General features: G+C 44.2%; 1 protein-coding gene across 1 annotated transcript; it reads left to right on the top strand.

The window, feature by feature from the left end:
* The first annotated feature begins 640 nt into the window (after positions 1-640).
* Positions 641-16,487, top strand: JCAD (junctional cadherin 5 associated). The gene is made up of 3 exons (XM_009819048.2): positions 641-970; positions 6,941-10,590; positions 14,594-16,487. The coding sequence occupies exons 1-3, from the start codon at positions 672-674 to the stop codon at positions 14,626-14,628; spliced, it is 3,984 nt and encodes a 1,327-aa protein (XP_009817350.2). The 5' UTR covers positions 641-671; the 3' UTR covers positions 14,629-16,487.
* Positions 16,488-17,490: the final 1,003 nt, after the last annotated feature.

Raw genomic sequence — 17,490 nt, 5'->3', positions numbered from 1 at the left:
GCCCATGCAGGCCAAAAAGAAAGTAATCTGTAAAAAGGACTGTTCAACTGGGGTATTGCATATTTCCTGGGTTTCTCATGTGGTTGCATAATTAATTTTTGTTCTCATGCATATTTTGTCCTTGTTCATGTGAACATTTTTTCTTAATTGGAATATGCAGAGCGGTAGGGAGAGGCATATTTCCCGCTAATCCGCCCCCTCCTCCTGCAGCAACTTAAAACAGAGCACACCTCTCCCTGACTGGGGAAAAATTGTTCTTTAAGGAAATGCCTGACTCAAATTGTGGGCCTGCCTCTGGTGCAAAGATTTTTTTGAGATCACTTAGTGAAATCTGAAAGCTGCAATCACCAGTGAATTCTTCAGTGAAACGGACTGAGTCAGCAGCAGTAGGCATCTGCTGCTTGGCTGAGTGCGTGGAGGTGTATTGTCTGGGGAAGGTCAGCACATGAGTCACCAGCATCTGCATGCGCTTTTCTTCATCTATTTTATTATAAGGGTGGAAGACTGAGGCCAGGGGATAAGACTCTTTGCTTCAGCAGCCTACCAGCTGATCAAAGATATCTTCCCTTGTTTAAAGCAGCCTTCTGTTTGTTTTTGGTTTTGTTTTCCAGTGATGGGTCCTGCTGGGAAGAGCTTTCTGATAGCCCAGCTGTGAGTGAAACCAGCACAATATGTTCAGTGTCGAGGACCTCCTGATTTCTCATGGATATAAATTGTCAAAAAATCCCCCTGTTTCATATGAGAACAGATATGATGGATACCAGCATGAAATCGCAGGGAACAGATCTGCTCAGAGAACGCTGAATGGGTTTCAGGCAGAATCAAGAGCCGGGGCATACAGCAAGAAACCTCTGGTGAAAAGCAACTCGAGCAGCAGTGAAAGCAGCCATGGGAACCAAGGGAGGCAAGCGGGTCCTGGTTACCACCATGACCTTCAGGGTTTGTCCACTTTTCATACTTCAGAAGGGGGGTAAGTTTCAGCATCATGCCATGGCTTTGCTTTCTCTTCCTTTTGGTCCTGACAGATAACTAAGCATGACCCTAACCCTTGACACCATCTTCCTGTGAACCTTTCCTGCTCCCATACTAGTGACCATTTCCATGCACTGCAAGTCCATGTGAAGCAGTGGCACATCCATTCACCTTCTGCTAGAGCGAGGCCTTTGAGAATATTGGGGTGATGGGAAGTGGCCGAGTGTGGGAAAATGTCATTTACTAATATGGTCTGTATCAGAAAGGCCTCTCTGATGGGCTTAGAAAAGCTCAGTCCAAGTACAGAAAAAAAAAAGGGGCAAAAGCTCTTCCCTTTCTTCATTTTTAAAAAACTGAACCCGCCTTCTGCCACATACACGCCCTGGGTTTTGCTGTAGATTCAGCCATCTGCAGTTCTCAGTGGGTTCCTACATGCACCGAGGACTTTCTTGGTTTTTTTAAGGCCACTCTCATGGAGTAAACATGAGAAGGTGCCTGTGCGTTTCTTTTTAAAACCGCTCATAGCCCATGGAAGCTCTTGTCATCACTCCATAAAACGTGCTTGTACAGCCGTGGCTTGCTTAACATGGAGTACGTGCACGCTGGGGCTGGGGCAGGCTGGGCAGGAAGAGCTGTGTGTACACACCGTGGCTCAGCCATTGTTCTGCGGCTATTTGAGTGCTGCAGATGAACAAAGGAAAGGGGCTAGAGCAGGACTGGAAGCCAGCCCAAGTGTGACGATGGTTTATGAGTAAAAGCCCCTTCCTCCTGCCGAATGGGCTTGAAACCGAAAGCAGGGCAAAAAGCTGTTGCCTTGGGGGCTTGTCCTCTTACGAAGACCTTCAGTAACATGTGGCAGAGGCACGTGTCCCCTGACTGCTGGGCTCGTCTGCTCTTTCCCTTCATATCTCTTCCCCTTGCAAGCCTGTTTGCCTGGAGCAGGAATGGCTCCTGGCTGCCAGCTAGGATAATGGGCAGGAAGAGATGTGAGCCCTGTAAAGCAGTCCTAGGGCAGCAAGTCCCAGCCGTGTGGAAGGTCCCCAGGTGGAACCATCGCTTCTGGAGAGTGAAGGACACAGATTTAAAGGTAATAAGGAGGATCCTTCATGGTGTGTTTTGGGTGAAGTAAATTGGATGACAATAAAGTGAGGAAAGGTACTGAAAAAGGCGTCAAAGCAGGGGAAGAGAGCGTGCAGATGTGTCAAGGAAAGTGGCCCTTGGCCTTGGAGCTGAGTTTACAACATGGAGAAGAACTGGTATGAAAAAGATATGGCTGTGCAAGGCTGGAAGCGACCACAGCACTGCTGCTCCCATGCCCTGTAAGGCAGAGCCTGCCTGGGTGCACAGCAGTGTGGGAGGGCTGCTGCCTCCCACCTCTCCAGGTGCATCAGTGCAGTCTCTCATGTCTGCCCCATGTCTCAGACATGGCAGAGGTATCTGTAAGTGCTGGTGTTGGCAAAATACAAAACAATGCTCTCTGACAGTTTAAATGTCTCTTTCTAACATCTCAAAATGCAAGGGGTGAAACCTGTCAGTCTACAGCATAGTTAGATATTATATCCTGGTTTTAAAAAGTGGGTTTTCCCCATAAAATAGGGAACACAGCCCTAGAAGTGGCTTTGTCACACTTTCACAAGTGAATAGAAATAGAAATCTTTTCTTACTGTTATTGTTACAGCAAACTCTGATTCCCAGTGAGCCTCTTGGGACCTCTTACAAGGTACTAGCAGCTATGAACAAGGGAAAACCTTTGTATCAGCCATCCCTTTCTTCCCATCCCTGGGTGTCCAGAGTATCTCTAGTGCAGAGCGCAATACTGCCGCTGTCCTGCCGGTACAGGAAGGGAGGAGTGAGGTCTCTGGGCCAGATCCAGGAAAGCTGTCTGCGGCTTCAGTGCTGCAGCACCTGTGTTTCAGTTGCTGAGCTCCAGGGTGACAGTCTCCCTCCAGACCCACTCTTCTGCCCTGGAGAAGCATCTGAGGCACGGGGCTGCCAAGCAAGTGTGAGCCGTTTTAAAACTGAAGCGAAGATTTTTGTGATGGCCCACTTTGGGGTGTTTTGGCCTGTTACGGGTGGGCCGTAGTGAACTCCACCAGGGATTTTGATCTTGCTGTCTGGTTTCTGGACCGTTACAGGAAATAGGTTCCTGGTTCTCAGGCTGGGACAGAACTGCACACTGCAGAGACGTGGGGACTGTGAGGCCCAAAGAGGGGACAACCACCCAGCAAGGTCCAGCACGAAGACACTGCTCTTTGGGCATTGCAGGCTTCCTGCAGCCATCCCCTGACACTGCCTTCCCAGTGCAGCACAGCGGCAGGAGAAGGCCAGAAGAGGCAGTGTGTGTCCCAGCTACCCTCACAGACCTTGACCAGCTCCCCGGCATTTTGGAGCATGACTCAGGCTCCTTACATGAGGAATTATCTACACCACTCTCATGCTCAGACCACTGATGTAGAAGAACTGATCACCATCCAAACACCACAGAAGTGAGCGGTGTTGCCCACCTCATTGCTGCCTTCACAGACAGGTTTGCAGGGCTCAGGGTGTTTCATGATGGCAGGGGATGAAGCTCTTGTCTCCACTTATTGGAATTGTTCTGCTAATCAATCCTTGCTGAGAAGGAGGAGAGAGGCTTCATAGCAACTGCATGTAGGCACATCACACCACCCACCGGTGCTGCTTGCAAGGGGGGAGTGATGCCCCGGCAGAGTGGGGAAGTGATGTTTTGCTCCATCCCGTTGTTCTTCAGGCAGAGTGTGGGGGAGCAGATGGTGGGAGGGCTGTCCTGGCTGTCTTTGCTTAACTGAGCATTAGGAAGCTGCACAGTAAAGGTTTGGAAGAGGAGACGAGGCAAAGAAAATGGGAAAGCTGACCCTATGGGTAAAGATAAGAGGGTTCACAGAAGGAGAACTCCCTCCTGTGTCTCTTCTGAGTGGAAAGAAGAGACACTCTGCTTAGCTATTTGTGTGAGAGGAACTATGTTAGTAGCTAGCAAATTTAGAGGTAAATAGATAACATCATTAATGAGATTACCTGCTGGAAAAATTAGAAAAGTGTATTGGTGTTTCCCAGTGTTGAGGCTTGGGAGAATGTGTGTGAGGATAGGATCCCAAAATAGAATAGAAGCTGCCAGTGTCCACAACAGCCCTCTGAAAATTTCCACCCCTTGCTGCCAAATCCTGGAAATTTCTTAACAGTGCATCCTGGTTGGGCACAAAGTCTGTCCTGGTGCCTGCGGCTCACCCACCCTGAGCTACTGGGTGCCTAACGCCTACTGCTTGCATGCTGGCAGCCAGGAACAGGGACAGTTTCTGCAGTTGCAGCCACAAGCAGTGTGGTTGTGCTGCCCTGCTTCCTGCCTGATGCTTGCCTGCCATACCTGCTGCATGCGGGTGTGCAGGAGCTACTCTCCGTCTTTGGGAGCAGAGGAATCTGCAAGCTGGAGCTAAGCTGGAGGGTCCTTACGGAGACTGTGGAGGATCCTCTTCCCACTGTGCAGAGCAGTGCCATCCTCTCCAGAGGCCTGCAGGGCCCACGAAACAGATTGTCTGTGTAACCACCTATAGTGCCTGAGCCAGAAGCTGGAGAGACTGATATTGTCCACCTTGTGAATAGACCATAGGAAAGATCAGGTTTAAAATGCTCTAAATACTTCCTTTTAAATGTCTTTTCTACATTCACATTGCAATGATGACATAGTACAGGTCACAGTGGTTGTATCATGTTAAGAAATTTTTTACTGGAGACTCGTTATTAATCTTTTCATCTTTAAAAATAAATTTAATCTTTTAAACAGCTTTTAATAAATGGAGGAACATCCTTTCTGTAACTGAAGCTGTCCTAACGTAGGGCTAATTTACTTTAATGTATGTCTAAGCTTGGGTTTTGTTTGTTTTTAAAAAAGCAAACTAACCAAAACTCTTCTGGTTTAGTGGTTTCCTAGGAAAGAGTTGAGTAATGCTTCCTTCCCTATTCCTGATTTCCTATTAAATCCTTTAAACATCCAGCCCATTCCATTCCTGTGCTGTTATTTGCAATTGTTGCAAATCTCAGTATTGTTGTCTACCATACCTCCTTCCCCCAATGTTTTTATATTTGGGATGATAAGAATCTGGGTTTACTTGGGGTTTTTTTAATGATGAATTAAGCTTTGCAGCAACATCTCTGGAAATTTAAAGATCAAGATTTTTAGATGCTTTTCTAAAAGACATGCTACCACTGAAGCAGGAATCATTTCGGGGAAGTCTGATGGCCTGTGTTGAGCAAGATGTCAAACTAAATAATTGTAATGGTCTCTGCTGATCTTGGAATCTATGACTCTGTACTTCCTGCAATTTCTGTAGACCCTTACATGGTGATGGTTAAAATCAAACAGAAAGAGCAATCTGTCCATTCCCTTCTCACTAGTGCTAGACCCTGTTTCTCACCTTGTATTGTAAATGCAGATACAAATGGTGCCATAGCACCATGGGGATGAGATGAAAGAGTAGATTCGATAATCTCAGAAGGCGGCAGCATTTGTTCAGCTGCATGTTTCCACATGCAGAGAGGCATGGAAATGGTCGTTGTAACAGCAATCAACTTTCCAATATAGGAGGTGTTCTGTTATATCTCACTGATTAATGAAGAGGTCTGTTACTTCCTGGGCTTCAGCAATCGACCTGTACTTTGTGCTTCAGAATCAGAACATTTTGTTCAGATGTTAAGTCTTAATCCAGTTGAATTAATATGACAAGATGCTCCTTTTTCCAGTTTGGTTTTTAAACTTTTATAGTCATAGGATGAAGTTAACATGCATACAAGAAAATTGCTGTGGATCTGGATTGCTTAGTTTTCATTAAGAATTTTGAATTGTATTATGTTTTCACGAACTGCTGTTTGAATAGATCATTGTTTTTAGTAAAAAAGAGCCAGATGACACTGTTTATATACCTTGGGGTGGAGGGAAGAGAAAGAAATTCTTGGATTCTATCTACATACTTGTCCTATTTCTGTCAATTTTGATTTTTCTTTCCAGTCTTATGCTGGTGGCAGCTACATAGTGTAAAGACAGATACATTGTTGGACACCTTAGGTACAAGAATAGCAGAACACGGCTCAAGTAAAAGATTAATTATTTATATAGGAAGGTACCAATTTTGTTCAGCAGTAATATATTAAATGGTTTACAGTCTGTTCAGAACACACAAATAACGTATTCTGTTCATGTAAATCTGTGTTCTGAATTTCTAATCTGCAATAAAATGTCTAATGTCTTTCATATTTCAGTAATAGATTGCTGGAGTCGATCCCTCTTTTACTTAACAGTGTTATACTTCTTTTGAGGTATTTTAGATTTCAAATATCCGTTCCATCTTATTCAGAACTGTGCTGATACAGCACCATTGTTGTGGCATCCAAAACACTTTGAAGGAATTTGTTCCCTTTGAAAGATGAACAAGAATCAACACTGGAAATGACATGTTTAATTTCAGCTCTTGCACTAGGATGCAAGTCATGCTTCTTACAGAATATATCTTATGAAATAGCCCCCTACCTGTTCTCCCTATGTCTGCTTTTTAGCTTTGGATTCCTATTAAACTTGCATACCACAATAGTCCCCTTGACGTCTATAGATTTTGATGTGGCAGAGTACAGAAATAAGTTCAACACAATCATTTCTGGTTTTCTGATGTCCATCAAGGAGGGCTGCGCATGTTTGCACAGCACGTAACTGTGTGCATTTGTTTGTCTTTCTAACAGCTTTGCATAGCTAACAACATGCCAGCAGAGCATCAGTCCCTTCCTTTACTCATGTTAATGACTGACTTTTAAATCCTCTCATTAAAATCATAAAGTCATCTGGTTGCGAATAGATTACACAAACCCCATTGGCATAACTCAACATTTGACCTCATAATGGCCTTACCCATAAGGGAAAGAAAGGGCATCTGTGCAAACTGCCTGTGACGCTGCGTTTCTTTTTCAGGGTTTATGACAGGCCTCAATTAGCATGGTCTTCCCAGCCTAAGAGTGATAAAGATCTTGCCTACTGGAGAAGACGAGGACAGGACTTCAGTGAGCTACTGGGCTATTCCCAGAAGGGTGGCATGGAAATGAAAGGCCTGGCTGCAGCCCCGGGAGCTCCCCGGCACCCCAAAGAGAGTCAGCTGAAGGTGGGGAAGGGCGCAGGGTATGTCAGAAGAAGTGGCTTGCAGGAGAGCTGCGAAGTGCCCGGAGACTGCAAATGGCAAAGTCTGGGAATGGAAAGCTGGAACCAGCCAAAAAAGGTGGGGAGGCAAATGTCTGAGGGTGACAGGGAGAAGCTACTTCAAGAGCTGTATTCACTGACCCTGGGAGACAACGTACTGAGTGCCCACAACAAGGGGAAATCGCAGTCATTGCCGAGGGTCCTTTCGCCTGAGAGCATGAGGTGCGTGGAAATGCCCTCCCTGACCAACAGTAACAACTCATTCAGTGTAACTAAAACTCCCTCCTATCCCCCAAACAGACTGAGTGTGGAACCAGCCAAGCACCATGAAACAGGAGGCCATTTCCTTCCCCTGGTGAAACCCAAGTATGGGAGACCCCTCAAGCCTCCATCCTACGAACAGCAGCGGCAGACAAGGGCACCTACGGAAACCGTGGTTTTCCAGGACCACTACCGGAAAGATGAACCTGTCCCCTACTTAGCCAAAGTTCATGAGCCAAGGCAAGATGCTTGCATTCAAGACTCCGGTTTGGAGCCCCCAGTCTACGTACCTCCTCCATCTTACAAATCCCCACCTCACCAAAATGTGACCCCACAGCCCCTCAATGAAGTGCCTACCAACAACGCGTATGCCAGCGATCAGCAGGGTCCTGCGGAGCAGGTCATCCCCTGCCAACGACCAGCCATGAATACTTTTGAAGTGGGGGGTGACCCTTGCAAAGGCAACCATCTTCCTCACAGGAAGCAAAGCCATGCAAGGCACCCCGCTGACTACCTGCATTCTGTTCAGTATATTCCCTTTGATGATCCTCGGATACGACATATTAAAATTGCACCACCAGAAGGTCTGCAGGACAACGCTAAATACACTGAAAATGCACGTAGTCCCAGTTCTGGTGCTTTGCAAGAGAGAGATCTTGAAGTACAGTACAACAGTGCCTTCTTGGATGCATCAGACTTGTCCAATTCTGCAAAGGGAGAAAGAACTTCCAGCAGTTCCACCCATAGCAACAGATGGTTGGCACCATCCATCCGAGATCAGAAAAATTGTGCCTTGCCGGACCAAAGAGATAGTTGTAGCACAACTAATCACAGCCCCCGAAACGAAGCTAGCACGGAGTACACAAAAGACAAACTTTCTGTAAGAAATTCACATATGGACAGCACCTGTGAGACTGTTACAAAAGTGAAAAAGTTTGAACCTGGAACTGGGATGCAGAGCAAAAAGAGTTCAAAGAAAAAAATGAATGAAACTATATTTTGTTTGGTCTCTATCCCAGTTAAATCAGAATCCAATCTGCCAGATACAGATAGGAACAACAACATAACCCAGAGCCCTGATAAGAACGGGTTTGATAACAATGGGGCTTTGCAAGAACAAAGTCTCTTAAGTATGTCTTCAACAGACTTGGAGTTACAAGCGCTTACAGGAAGCATGACCAATAAAAATGAGTTACAAAAACAAGAGTTGTGGAGACCAGAAGAGTTCAAACAAATGAATGACCTCAGATTTATTCAGCCTGCAAAACACAGAGAGCTCAAATACTCTGGCTCCTGGCCAGGTGATCAGTACAAAGACCAGCAGACACAGACCAGTTTTGCTGAAGAACCTAGAAGCCCACAATTTTTCCATGGTAGAAAGACTGAGCAGCCCAATAGTAACAAACTGTTGTCTTCAAAGCTCCCAGGATGTACAGTATCCACAATAGGGTCAAAACAGGTAGGGTTGCATTCTGACGAGAGAAGCTACAGACAGAGCACTTACAGCATGAAGGGTCAGATGTACCTCAGCCAGTCTAGCAACAGTGCGTTTTCCAGGACTGCCACCTTGGTCCTTCAGGCCCCCTCCCCAAAAGCCCACCGGAGTCAGCCCGTGCCTGCCCAGGAGAGGGAAACCGGCCTTCTTTCCAAGGGAGATGTAGTTAAGGGAGAAGCAGGTGCTCCCTGCAACAGTAAAGAGCTGTTTGGGCAGTTCCTGTTGAAGCCTGTAAGTCGCCGTCCCTGGGATGCAATAAGTGAGCTAGAAAGTTTTAACAAGGAACTGCAAGGGCAGGAGGAGAGCACAAGCAGTGAAGAAGATTTGGAAAGTGCTGCAGCTTCTCTGCAGGCAGGTGCCCTTACGCAGAGGAGAGCATCCAGAAACGAGAAGTCGAACCATGAGCCAAAACATGGTGGGAAATCGGTAACAGTTGTGCCAGAGGTGCCTGTATTTAAGTCAGGAAGAGTTAAAAGTAAGTCTGAAAGTTGGAGCATGGGGACGGAGCATGGCAGCGAGCTGGGCTGCATTGGCTCTCAAGGCTCCTCGCAACCAGGAAGGAGCAGTGAAGGAGTTGGGCCAGCAGATGGAAGTCTGATAACAGAGATGAGGACGGGGGAAGCCAAGAGCAGAACAAGCAAGCAGCCAGTTCATGTGGGTCCCCTCCAGAGAGTTTTGTCCAGTAGCCCAAGCAGTTCATGTCACAGTAATCCTTTCAATAACCCTGTCTTGCAGGAGATGAGCGAAGACCAAAATTACCTAGACTTTGTTAAACTGAGCAAAGGTGCAACTCCCACAAATGATACGGTATTAGAGAGCGGCTCAGTAGTACGCTTGTCAGTAACGAAGAGGAACCAAGGGCGCTCTGAGCCGGATTTGAGGTCAGTGGGACTTGATGTAGCCCCAGGACCTGGTGCTAACAATTCTGATCACTCTTCAAATGCAAATGCAGTGGAAATCCCTGTGAATGAGTCATTGCAGGCAAGAGCTGCAAGGATTTTAGGTATAGATATAGCAGTGGAGTCTCTCCTTCCGGATGACCACGTTGGGCCCCACCCAGGCACTAGCCCTGCAAACGGTGCCCAGGACTTTCAGTCATCAGTAGGGAGCACAGTAAGTGACAAAGAAGGGAAAAAAGAGGGTTCTTATGAAGGCAGACGAAAGTGTGGCTGGACGGAGAGTGCTCTCTTTGTCGGAGCAGGAGGCCGATCTTTATACCCTGATGAATGCCAGACCACTCACCAGGAAGCCAGTGCTGAAACACTGGTAACTGAGCAAGTTCTTGAACAACCTGTGAGTTCCAGCCAAGGTGAGGACCAAAACTTGGTTTGCAAGTCAGCTGTGTATCAGCATTCAGAAAAGAGAGTGAGAAGCACCTCGAAAGTGATAGAGACACTCCAAGGCAAGCTCACTTCTCCACCGAGCCGGACTGCCATGGATCGCTTAGTGCGAATGAAAGAAGTTGACTCTGTATCCCGGATGAGACGTCTGAGCATTAAGAGTGCAGAGTCAGGAGAGGAGGTGGACGAGGAGAAGCTGTCGAGGGTACAAGAGGAGAGAGGAAGCAAACTGGCAAGCTCAGGGGCTGTTTCCAAGCGTGTTATCTCTCTCAGTGAAAACGGATATTTAGGTGGAATAGACAAGAAGAAGAGCGACAGAGATTTTTCTTTAGGTAAGACCCTATTATGGGAGATCCAAGTGGGTACTGTTTCCTTATGTAATGGGCATGATCGGTTTGCTTATGCCCACATAATGCTGCTCAAATAGTAACAGGCTGTAGGTGGTACTACCCCATCTGGTTGCCACCCGCTTTGCTCTCCTTGTGGAAGAGGTAACATGAGTGTTCTCTGATCCCATTTTAGGAAAAGTTACTGTAAAACTCACTTGTGATACTGAAACTCATTCACAGAGATTGGAGTGCTCTCTGAGATCTTATCTCTGTCTAATTGTTTCAGGGAATGTCCAGCTTCAAACAGCAGAGTTCAAAGATAGTCACTCTAGTGCCAGTGTTTGGGAACACGTGGTGATTTAATCATAGCCTCTCCTTGAATACCCATTTTTTCCCTCTCTGATACTTAAGTAGACACATACTATATCAGAGTTCAGAAGAAACTAAAAATAAAAATCTGATGTTCTTGTGCGAAGACTCTGGGAAATGGCTGCATTAAGGGGCCTGGAAAATTCTCTCTCTCATGAATATTTTCCAGATCAGATGTTGAGAATAACTTTTATCCCCAGGTCAAATGGAAAGCTGACTTTTTCAGTGAACACCTTTTTTTTTTTTTTTTTGGTGCTCCTCATCTCTCAAAAGCATATAAACTTGTGTAGTCCATATGCATCCCCAAAGTAACATGAGCTGTTCTCTCTCCAAAACAGTTTTCATATGGCATTGTGTTGAACAACTGAAAATCAGTTGTTGCCATAGATCTGTGTAGAGGGATAAATCTCCCAGGCCACCTATCTAGTCCATTAAAATAATTGGAGTGAGCAAATGTATGGTGTGAAAGTTGTTAAATTAATATTAATCTCCTCCTTCCTTTTTCCATCCTCTCTGTAACAGCTGACATTCTACCTTGAAATCTGCACAGGTTATTCATTAAACCTCATCGATATAAATCTGTTCACAGTTTTCCAGTACAGAGGGACTGAAATGAAATGGAGCATACTTTAAAGTGGATTTATGTACTTCCATCTGAAGAGAAATATTTGTATGAGTTCTAAGTATTGACTCCTGCAGTCTTGCAGTCTTTCCTTTCATGTCTTTTTCTGTATCCCACAGCTCTGTGTCTCTTTCTGCTCTGAACCGTATTTCCCTAGACCAGATTTTCCAAACAGGCTAATTCAGCTCCCTTGTACCCATCAGGTCTAGTATGCCCCACATGCATTTCACATGCTTTCCTCCCTTGGGGTTTCTGCTGGAGTGAAGAAAATAACTGTTGTGGTGACGTAACTTCAGGGATGTATCAAAACAGATTGTGTGTGTTTTACTGGAGAGTTATTCTGCAGTAAATTAGGTCTAAATTTATCCCTCTTGCTAACAATGCCAGGCTTGTATTCTGCAGTGTGTTCCCATTGCAGCAGTTCCATCGCAGACGTAACAGCCCTCCCCACGTCTGGATAGCGTGGATGTCCCTTCCTGCTGCACACATCCAGTACCACAGGGTAACATTCACTCACATGGGGTGGGAAGGCATCTCCTCCACTGGCTTCTTCCTATCCAAAGAGACCCTGATTTGTTGATGGCCACAAGATCTTCACCTTACCTTAATGGGGTGGGACTGAAGATTCATGTTTGTAGAAAGGCCTGATGATGTGTCTTCCTCTGTTAACTCTCACTCCAACTTCCAGACTAGCTCACTGCCTACATTGAAAGCCAAAATGAGAATCCTGGAAACCCATTGTATTTGTTGCTTTTAAAGAGTAAATATTGCTAAAGGCCATTCTATTTGGAGTGAGGTGGGGTGACGTTTGTCTTATAATTGCAGACTGGGCCCATCGCAGAGGCTAGAGGCCTTAGCAGAAACAGGTTTTCACAGGTATAATGCAGCTTGGCAGATGAACAGTCATCTCTCAGAGTAAGAGCTCTGCCGAAACTCAGTGTAAGAAGCTGATCTTACTATGCAAATACTGCCCTCCAAATGTTCCCAAATGCACTGGATGTCTTTTCTCCTTTGTTGTTTGAAGACTGCTTCCATGAGGCTGCTGATCTGGCTTTGTTTCTGTAGAGAGCATTTCAAATGAGCTTAACCAAATGTTGAATAAACATTTCTGTATCAGTGCTAGAACTCCAATGTTTGTCCCCCTGGAAGTGTGATGTAGCCTGGCAGTCTGGCCCTTTTGTGTCCTCGGTTTAGGTGCTGAGGGTGTGGGTAAGCTTTCAAGGAATAAACTGAGCCACGCAGAGGCTCCATGTCTTGTGGCCCAATTTTCTACCCCCCACCACTCCCCAAAACAGTGAGCACCTGGAATTTTGTGGGGAGTTCTATTAGTGTCAGTGTGTCTGGCTTGAGGAAAATCAGGTTTCTGAAATGTAAATCCATTTTTATTCTTAGGTCAGCCTCACACAGAACAGTTCAGAATTTTTGTATGTTCTAGCAGTTTAGATGGCAAATTATTTACAATTGAAAAAATGTTACTACTTTAGAGGCATCTTCCCACACCATCAGTGCATTTAGCTTAGAAAGATGCAGCATTATCCTGGAGTGCACTAGCCCTCAAAAACTTCTTTCCTCTTGATTTTTTTGCATTCATTTGATGTCTGTTCTTGAAGTTTGGAAATACCAGAAGAGGCTGAATAGTGATAAGCATTTCTGAAAACATAGGTGTTGCTGGCACAGACTCCTTTCTTGGCTGGCCTAGCAATTTGAGGAGAGTGGGCAAGAGAAGCAATAAAGGATCCTGCACCAGGAATCCACCCACTGGGGCCAAATCCAGAAGTTCTCTCCTAGCCAGTCCCCTCCTTGATATGAGTCTGGATGCTGCAGATGGACACTTGCACACAGGAGTAAAACTTTCCCTCTGGAGATTTTTATGCTTGTTTGAATGAAGACATTCACTCAAATCAACATAAAAGTCCTGAGGGTGAACGTTTTACTCCAAAGTGTGATACTTACGTGTGCAACTATTTTCATGTTCAACTGTTTAAATGCGAATGCTGTGGGAGTACAGCCTACGGGAGGGACGTTTAATGTTAGCACAGGTACCCAGGTTGCGTAAGACCAGCAAGTAGCACATGGTAGCACGGGCTGCAGTGCCGGTTTGTCCAGGCCCCTGTGTGCCTACAGATCCCTCCGCAAGTAGCCCTGGTTCCTCCGTGCCATGACCATGCATCCCAAGGAGCCTAGGATCAGTCAGACATGTGCATGACGGCATACGGCAGGCAGACCTCACATGGCAAAGCCCTTTCATTGCAATCCTATCCCAGAGTCACAATGGTGAAGGAAAAGGCTCATATCTGCTCACTTCATGGCCAATGTTGGGATAAATCGAATAAAAAAATCTGATAGAAGAGTGTCCTAGGGACTCCAGGAAAAGAAAAACGAAGTGTGATCTGTCCTGTGAACTGACAAGAGGTAGGCTGAAAATGAAGACCAATGTTAGTAAGCCAGTCCAGTGCTTTAGCGAATAATGGTCAAAACGTGAGCTGTGGTTTTGCAGACTGAAGTGAAACTAACCATAGTCACGCAACGTAGCTGTGCTTTCCTGTATTCTGTTGAATTAATCTGAAACCAAGGATTTGCAATCGAATGAAAAGACCCTGATGACTGGATGGCATCATCACTTCTTCAGCCAGCCTTAAACACCCTCCTAGGATGCTTGACGCATTTACCTGTCCTTAGTGTTCAGCACAAGGAGGGCAAGTCTTATGTCTTTCTCTCCCTGTCAAAGCATCTGAAAACTAGAAGTAATCACTTAGCAGCCATGTGCTTGTTCCTTACCTACTCAAGGTTTCCTAAATTATATTTGCATGCATTTGATCCAAGTTGCTCCCGAATTACACTGGTGTAAACACAGAATTTGGGTCGGGACTGTAGTAGGTATCTTTAAGGCTGTAAGTCCAGTATTAGCTTCTTTTTTTAATAAAAACTAGGGAAAAGATGCCTCATTTCTACAGCTAGCAACATTGAATAGATGTCACAATACATGACTAATAGTCTTTTCTTGTCTTTTTTCAGATACATATGACCCCACCAAAGTTGAAAAGGTGTGAGATGAATGGAGAGGAGAATAGAGATTTCTGCTCTACTAAGAATGTTTCACTGATTTTTTTTCTGGGTGCTTTTTGTTTGTTTTTTGTTCTTTGATGCTTGGCAATTGCCTACATTTGTGGTGTTCATGGTGTACTCATAATGCCTTTACCACTGCCACTAGAAATTAGCTATTCATATCTGAAACTGTTGCGGAGACCACAGAAAAATCTGACTTCTACATTGGAACCATCTGGCTTTGTAGCATTAAGACTTAATACCTACCATTGGCGAAGAGTTTTTATCTGAACTTTATTTCAGTCTTCAGCAGGGATGATGAAATGCATGAAGTGAGGCTTTTGAGCTTTCTATTTGTTGTAAATGTAAACGTGAGAGATGAGTGAAATGATTTTTAAAAGAATGTGAATTTATAAGCTAAACTTCTAAGTATCTACAGCCTAAACTTTGTTTAACTTAAGGGATTTTTGGCCATAAGTAGAAAGTGCTGCTGCACTATGTGGGGGAAGGAATGTGAGAGAATGGTAGGGAAGGCTGATTGATTGTGAAACTATTTCTGACTTCCAGAGTTTGAATTTACTCAGATTAAATACTTATTTGCCACCTAGAGAGAAGAAAAGCAAAAACCCCAAAGCTTCTAAAAGATGGAAGACTTGTAGTACAGTGTACAGAACGTGTAATTATAGTAGCTGGCAACTAGTGTTTCAAACCAATGCAAAGTATACCACTGGCTGTTTTGCACTCAGTATTACCTATTTTTGTTTTGCTGTTTAGAAATTCTTTATATGAAAGAATAGTAGCTGGTTTAAAATAGCCCATTTTAACAAAGTAACTATATTTCTTGTTACAGAATACTATCTATTTTTCTACGATGTAAACAATTGCTAACAAGTGGCAAGTATAAAAAAGTATTATTATTATTATTATTGTTATTATATTTTAAGAAGACTTATCCCTCTGAGTGAAGGTGCCCCAAGCAGATTTCACTTGTATATCGTAATGCACACACCATATTGCCACATACTCAGTAGTGCTACCTTATTTTGTTCTGAAAAGAGCCATCTTTGTATGTATGTATGTATGTACTACAGGGTTAATTTCTATTTTTCCCCACTCAACCCTTGGATCATTCTTCTTGGAGCCACTTTCTGAAACACAGCTGAGAACCATCCAGGCTGATGTTGCTGCCATTACATTCCAGTGACAGTGATTACCACAAAGTGGGTTTGTATCTTTGTCCTGGTGTCTCTGAGCGGCTCAGAAAAATACCTGGTTGCTTTCTTTTACTTTGTTCCCTTTTACACATTATGGGTTTGGAATAGGCCAGTGTATAAAAATAATCAAACCTGGGTTTAATTCTTCCCTGAAGTCAGCTGATGTTGCTGGGGAGGAGTTCAGGTGTCTTCTTGATGGCATTTAAATACATGCTTTAAGTATATTTTATCTGCACACACAAATGCATGAATTACAGAGTTTATAATAAAGCCTATGCATTCTGCTCTTTGATACTGAATTAGCCTGCATAGTACCTGTGTCTTTAAAGCCTTTATGTCCACTCCTGTGTGTTTTTTTGTAAGTACCTGTGTACTAACATTCTTCTGATTACTTGTTCATGTACTTCACCAGTCTATTCTACTGGCCTTTTCTGGGTTTTAGCATAATTTTATTTTTTAAAAGCTTCTTATTTCTTGAAATGTTTTTTCCTAAGTCTGTAATTTGGAAAGAACGACAGGGAATAACACTCATCCTGTGTTTTGGCAGCAAGAATTTCTTGTCTGTAACACATGATTCTGTTACATATGGACTATTTAAAGCTTGTTTGAAAAGAAAATGTGGTGTATAATTTATTTTATTAACTCTTGTGCATGCTGTGTAGCAATACTTGTTGACAAAGTGTTGCCACCACTCTTACTGTATCCACCTTTCTTCATCACCATCTGGGACATCTGGGGACTAGTAAATAGCTACAAAACATGTTTCTTCCCCTGCCCCCCTGCCCCAATTCTGCCCATAAAAAAACAGTTCTTAAAAAGAATTGCTTCACCTCTCATCATCCCACTTACTAGTAAAGCTGAGAAGCCTGGCAATAACCTGAAAGTTTTAATTTATCCTTGATTTCTGGAGAACTGTAAATTGTCCCATATAACAAGTCCTGCTACCTTCAGTTCATGTCTCTGTGGAACAAGAGTTTTCTGTGCATTTCATTTTCTTCTGATGGGGAGGAGGTTAATGGATTTTGCAACATGTGTGTTTCATCAGTCACATCAAGTAATTACTTTTCCAATGTTTGTAAACAGCCAAGATCTTAAAAAAAAAGAAAAAAATGAAAGAAATAGGAAGCAGCAATATTGTGGGGAAGGTTTTATTGGCTGAGAATGAGAAATTAAAACCTAGAAAGTTAGTAAGCTTTGTTTTGCAGTAGTATGTGACTGGCCAGTGAATGAAAGACTACAGTTAGTACTGCTTTAAAAATGGTGTATTCCTCTAACAACACTGGCTGTTTCATTCCATACTGATACAGACAACTAAGAAATACATGCAGTACAGTTTTATGAATGATTGTGGCTCACTGTTTTTACAGTACCTGTGCCGTAATTAAAATGTCAGCTATCGGAATGGGCTGGATGGTACCATAGCTGAACACCTTTCCAGAAACCTTTTGCTACTTGCCAACAGCAGTCAACAGAAAGCTCCTTTTACACCAGATGCCATTAAAAAACAGTAAATGGTGACTTTCAGTGCCTGTCTCAATGGGTGCATTAAACTGTCATGGCAACAGTTGTCACTGATAATGGAGAACGGCAGCAGCTCAGTGCTGAGTGGACGGAGAGAAGGAGGATGTGGCAGTCTTTTCAGTGCGTCCTGCA

This window comes from Gavia stellata, chromosome 6 (genome assembly GCF_030936135.1).
Source record: "Gavia stellata isolate bGavSte3 chromosome 6, bGavSte3.hap2, whole genome shotgun sequence".
In the NCBI taxonomy this organism is placed as follows: Eukaryota; Metazoa; Chordata; class Aves; order Gaviiformes; family Gaviidae; genus Gavia; species Gavia stellata.
The sequence above is the reverse complement of the archived record's forward strand: the minus strand, read 5'-3'. Positions and strand labels throughout refer to the sequence as shown.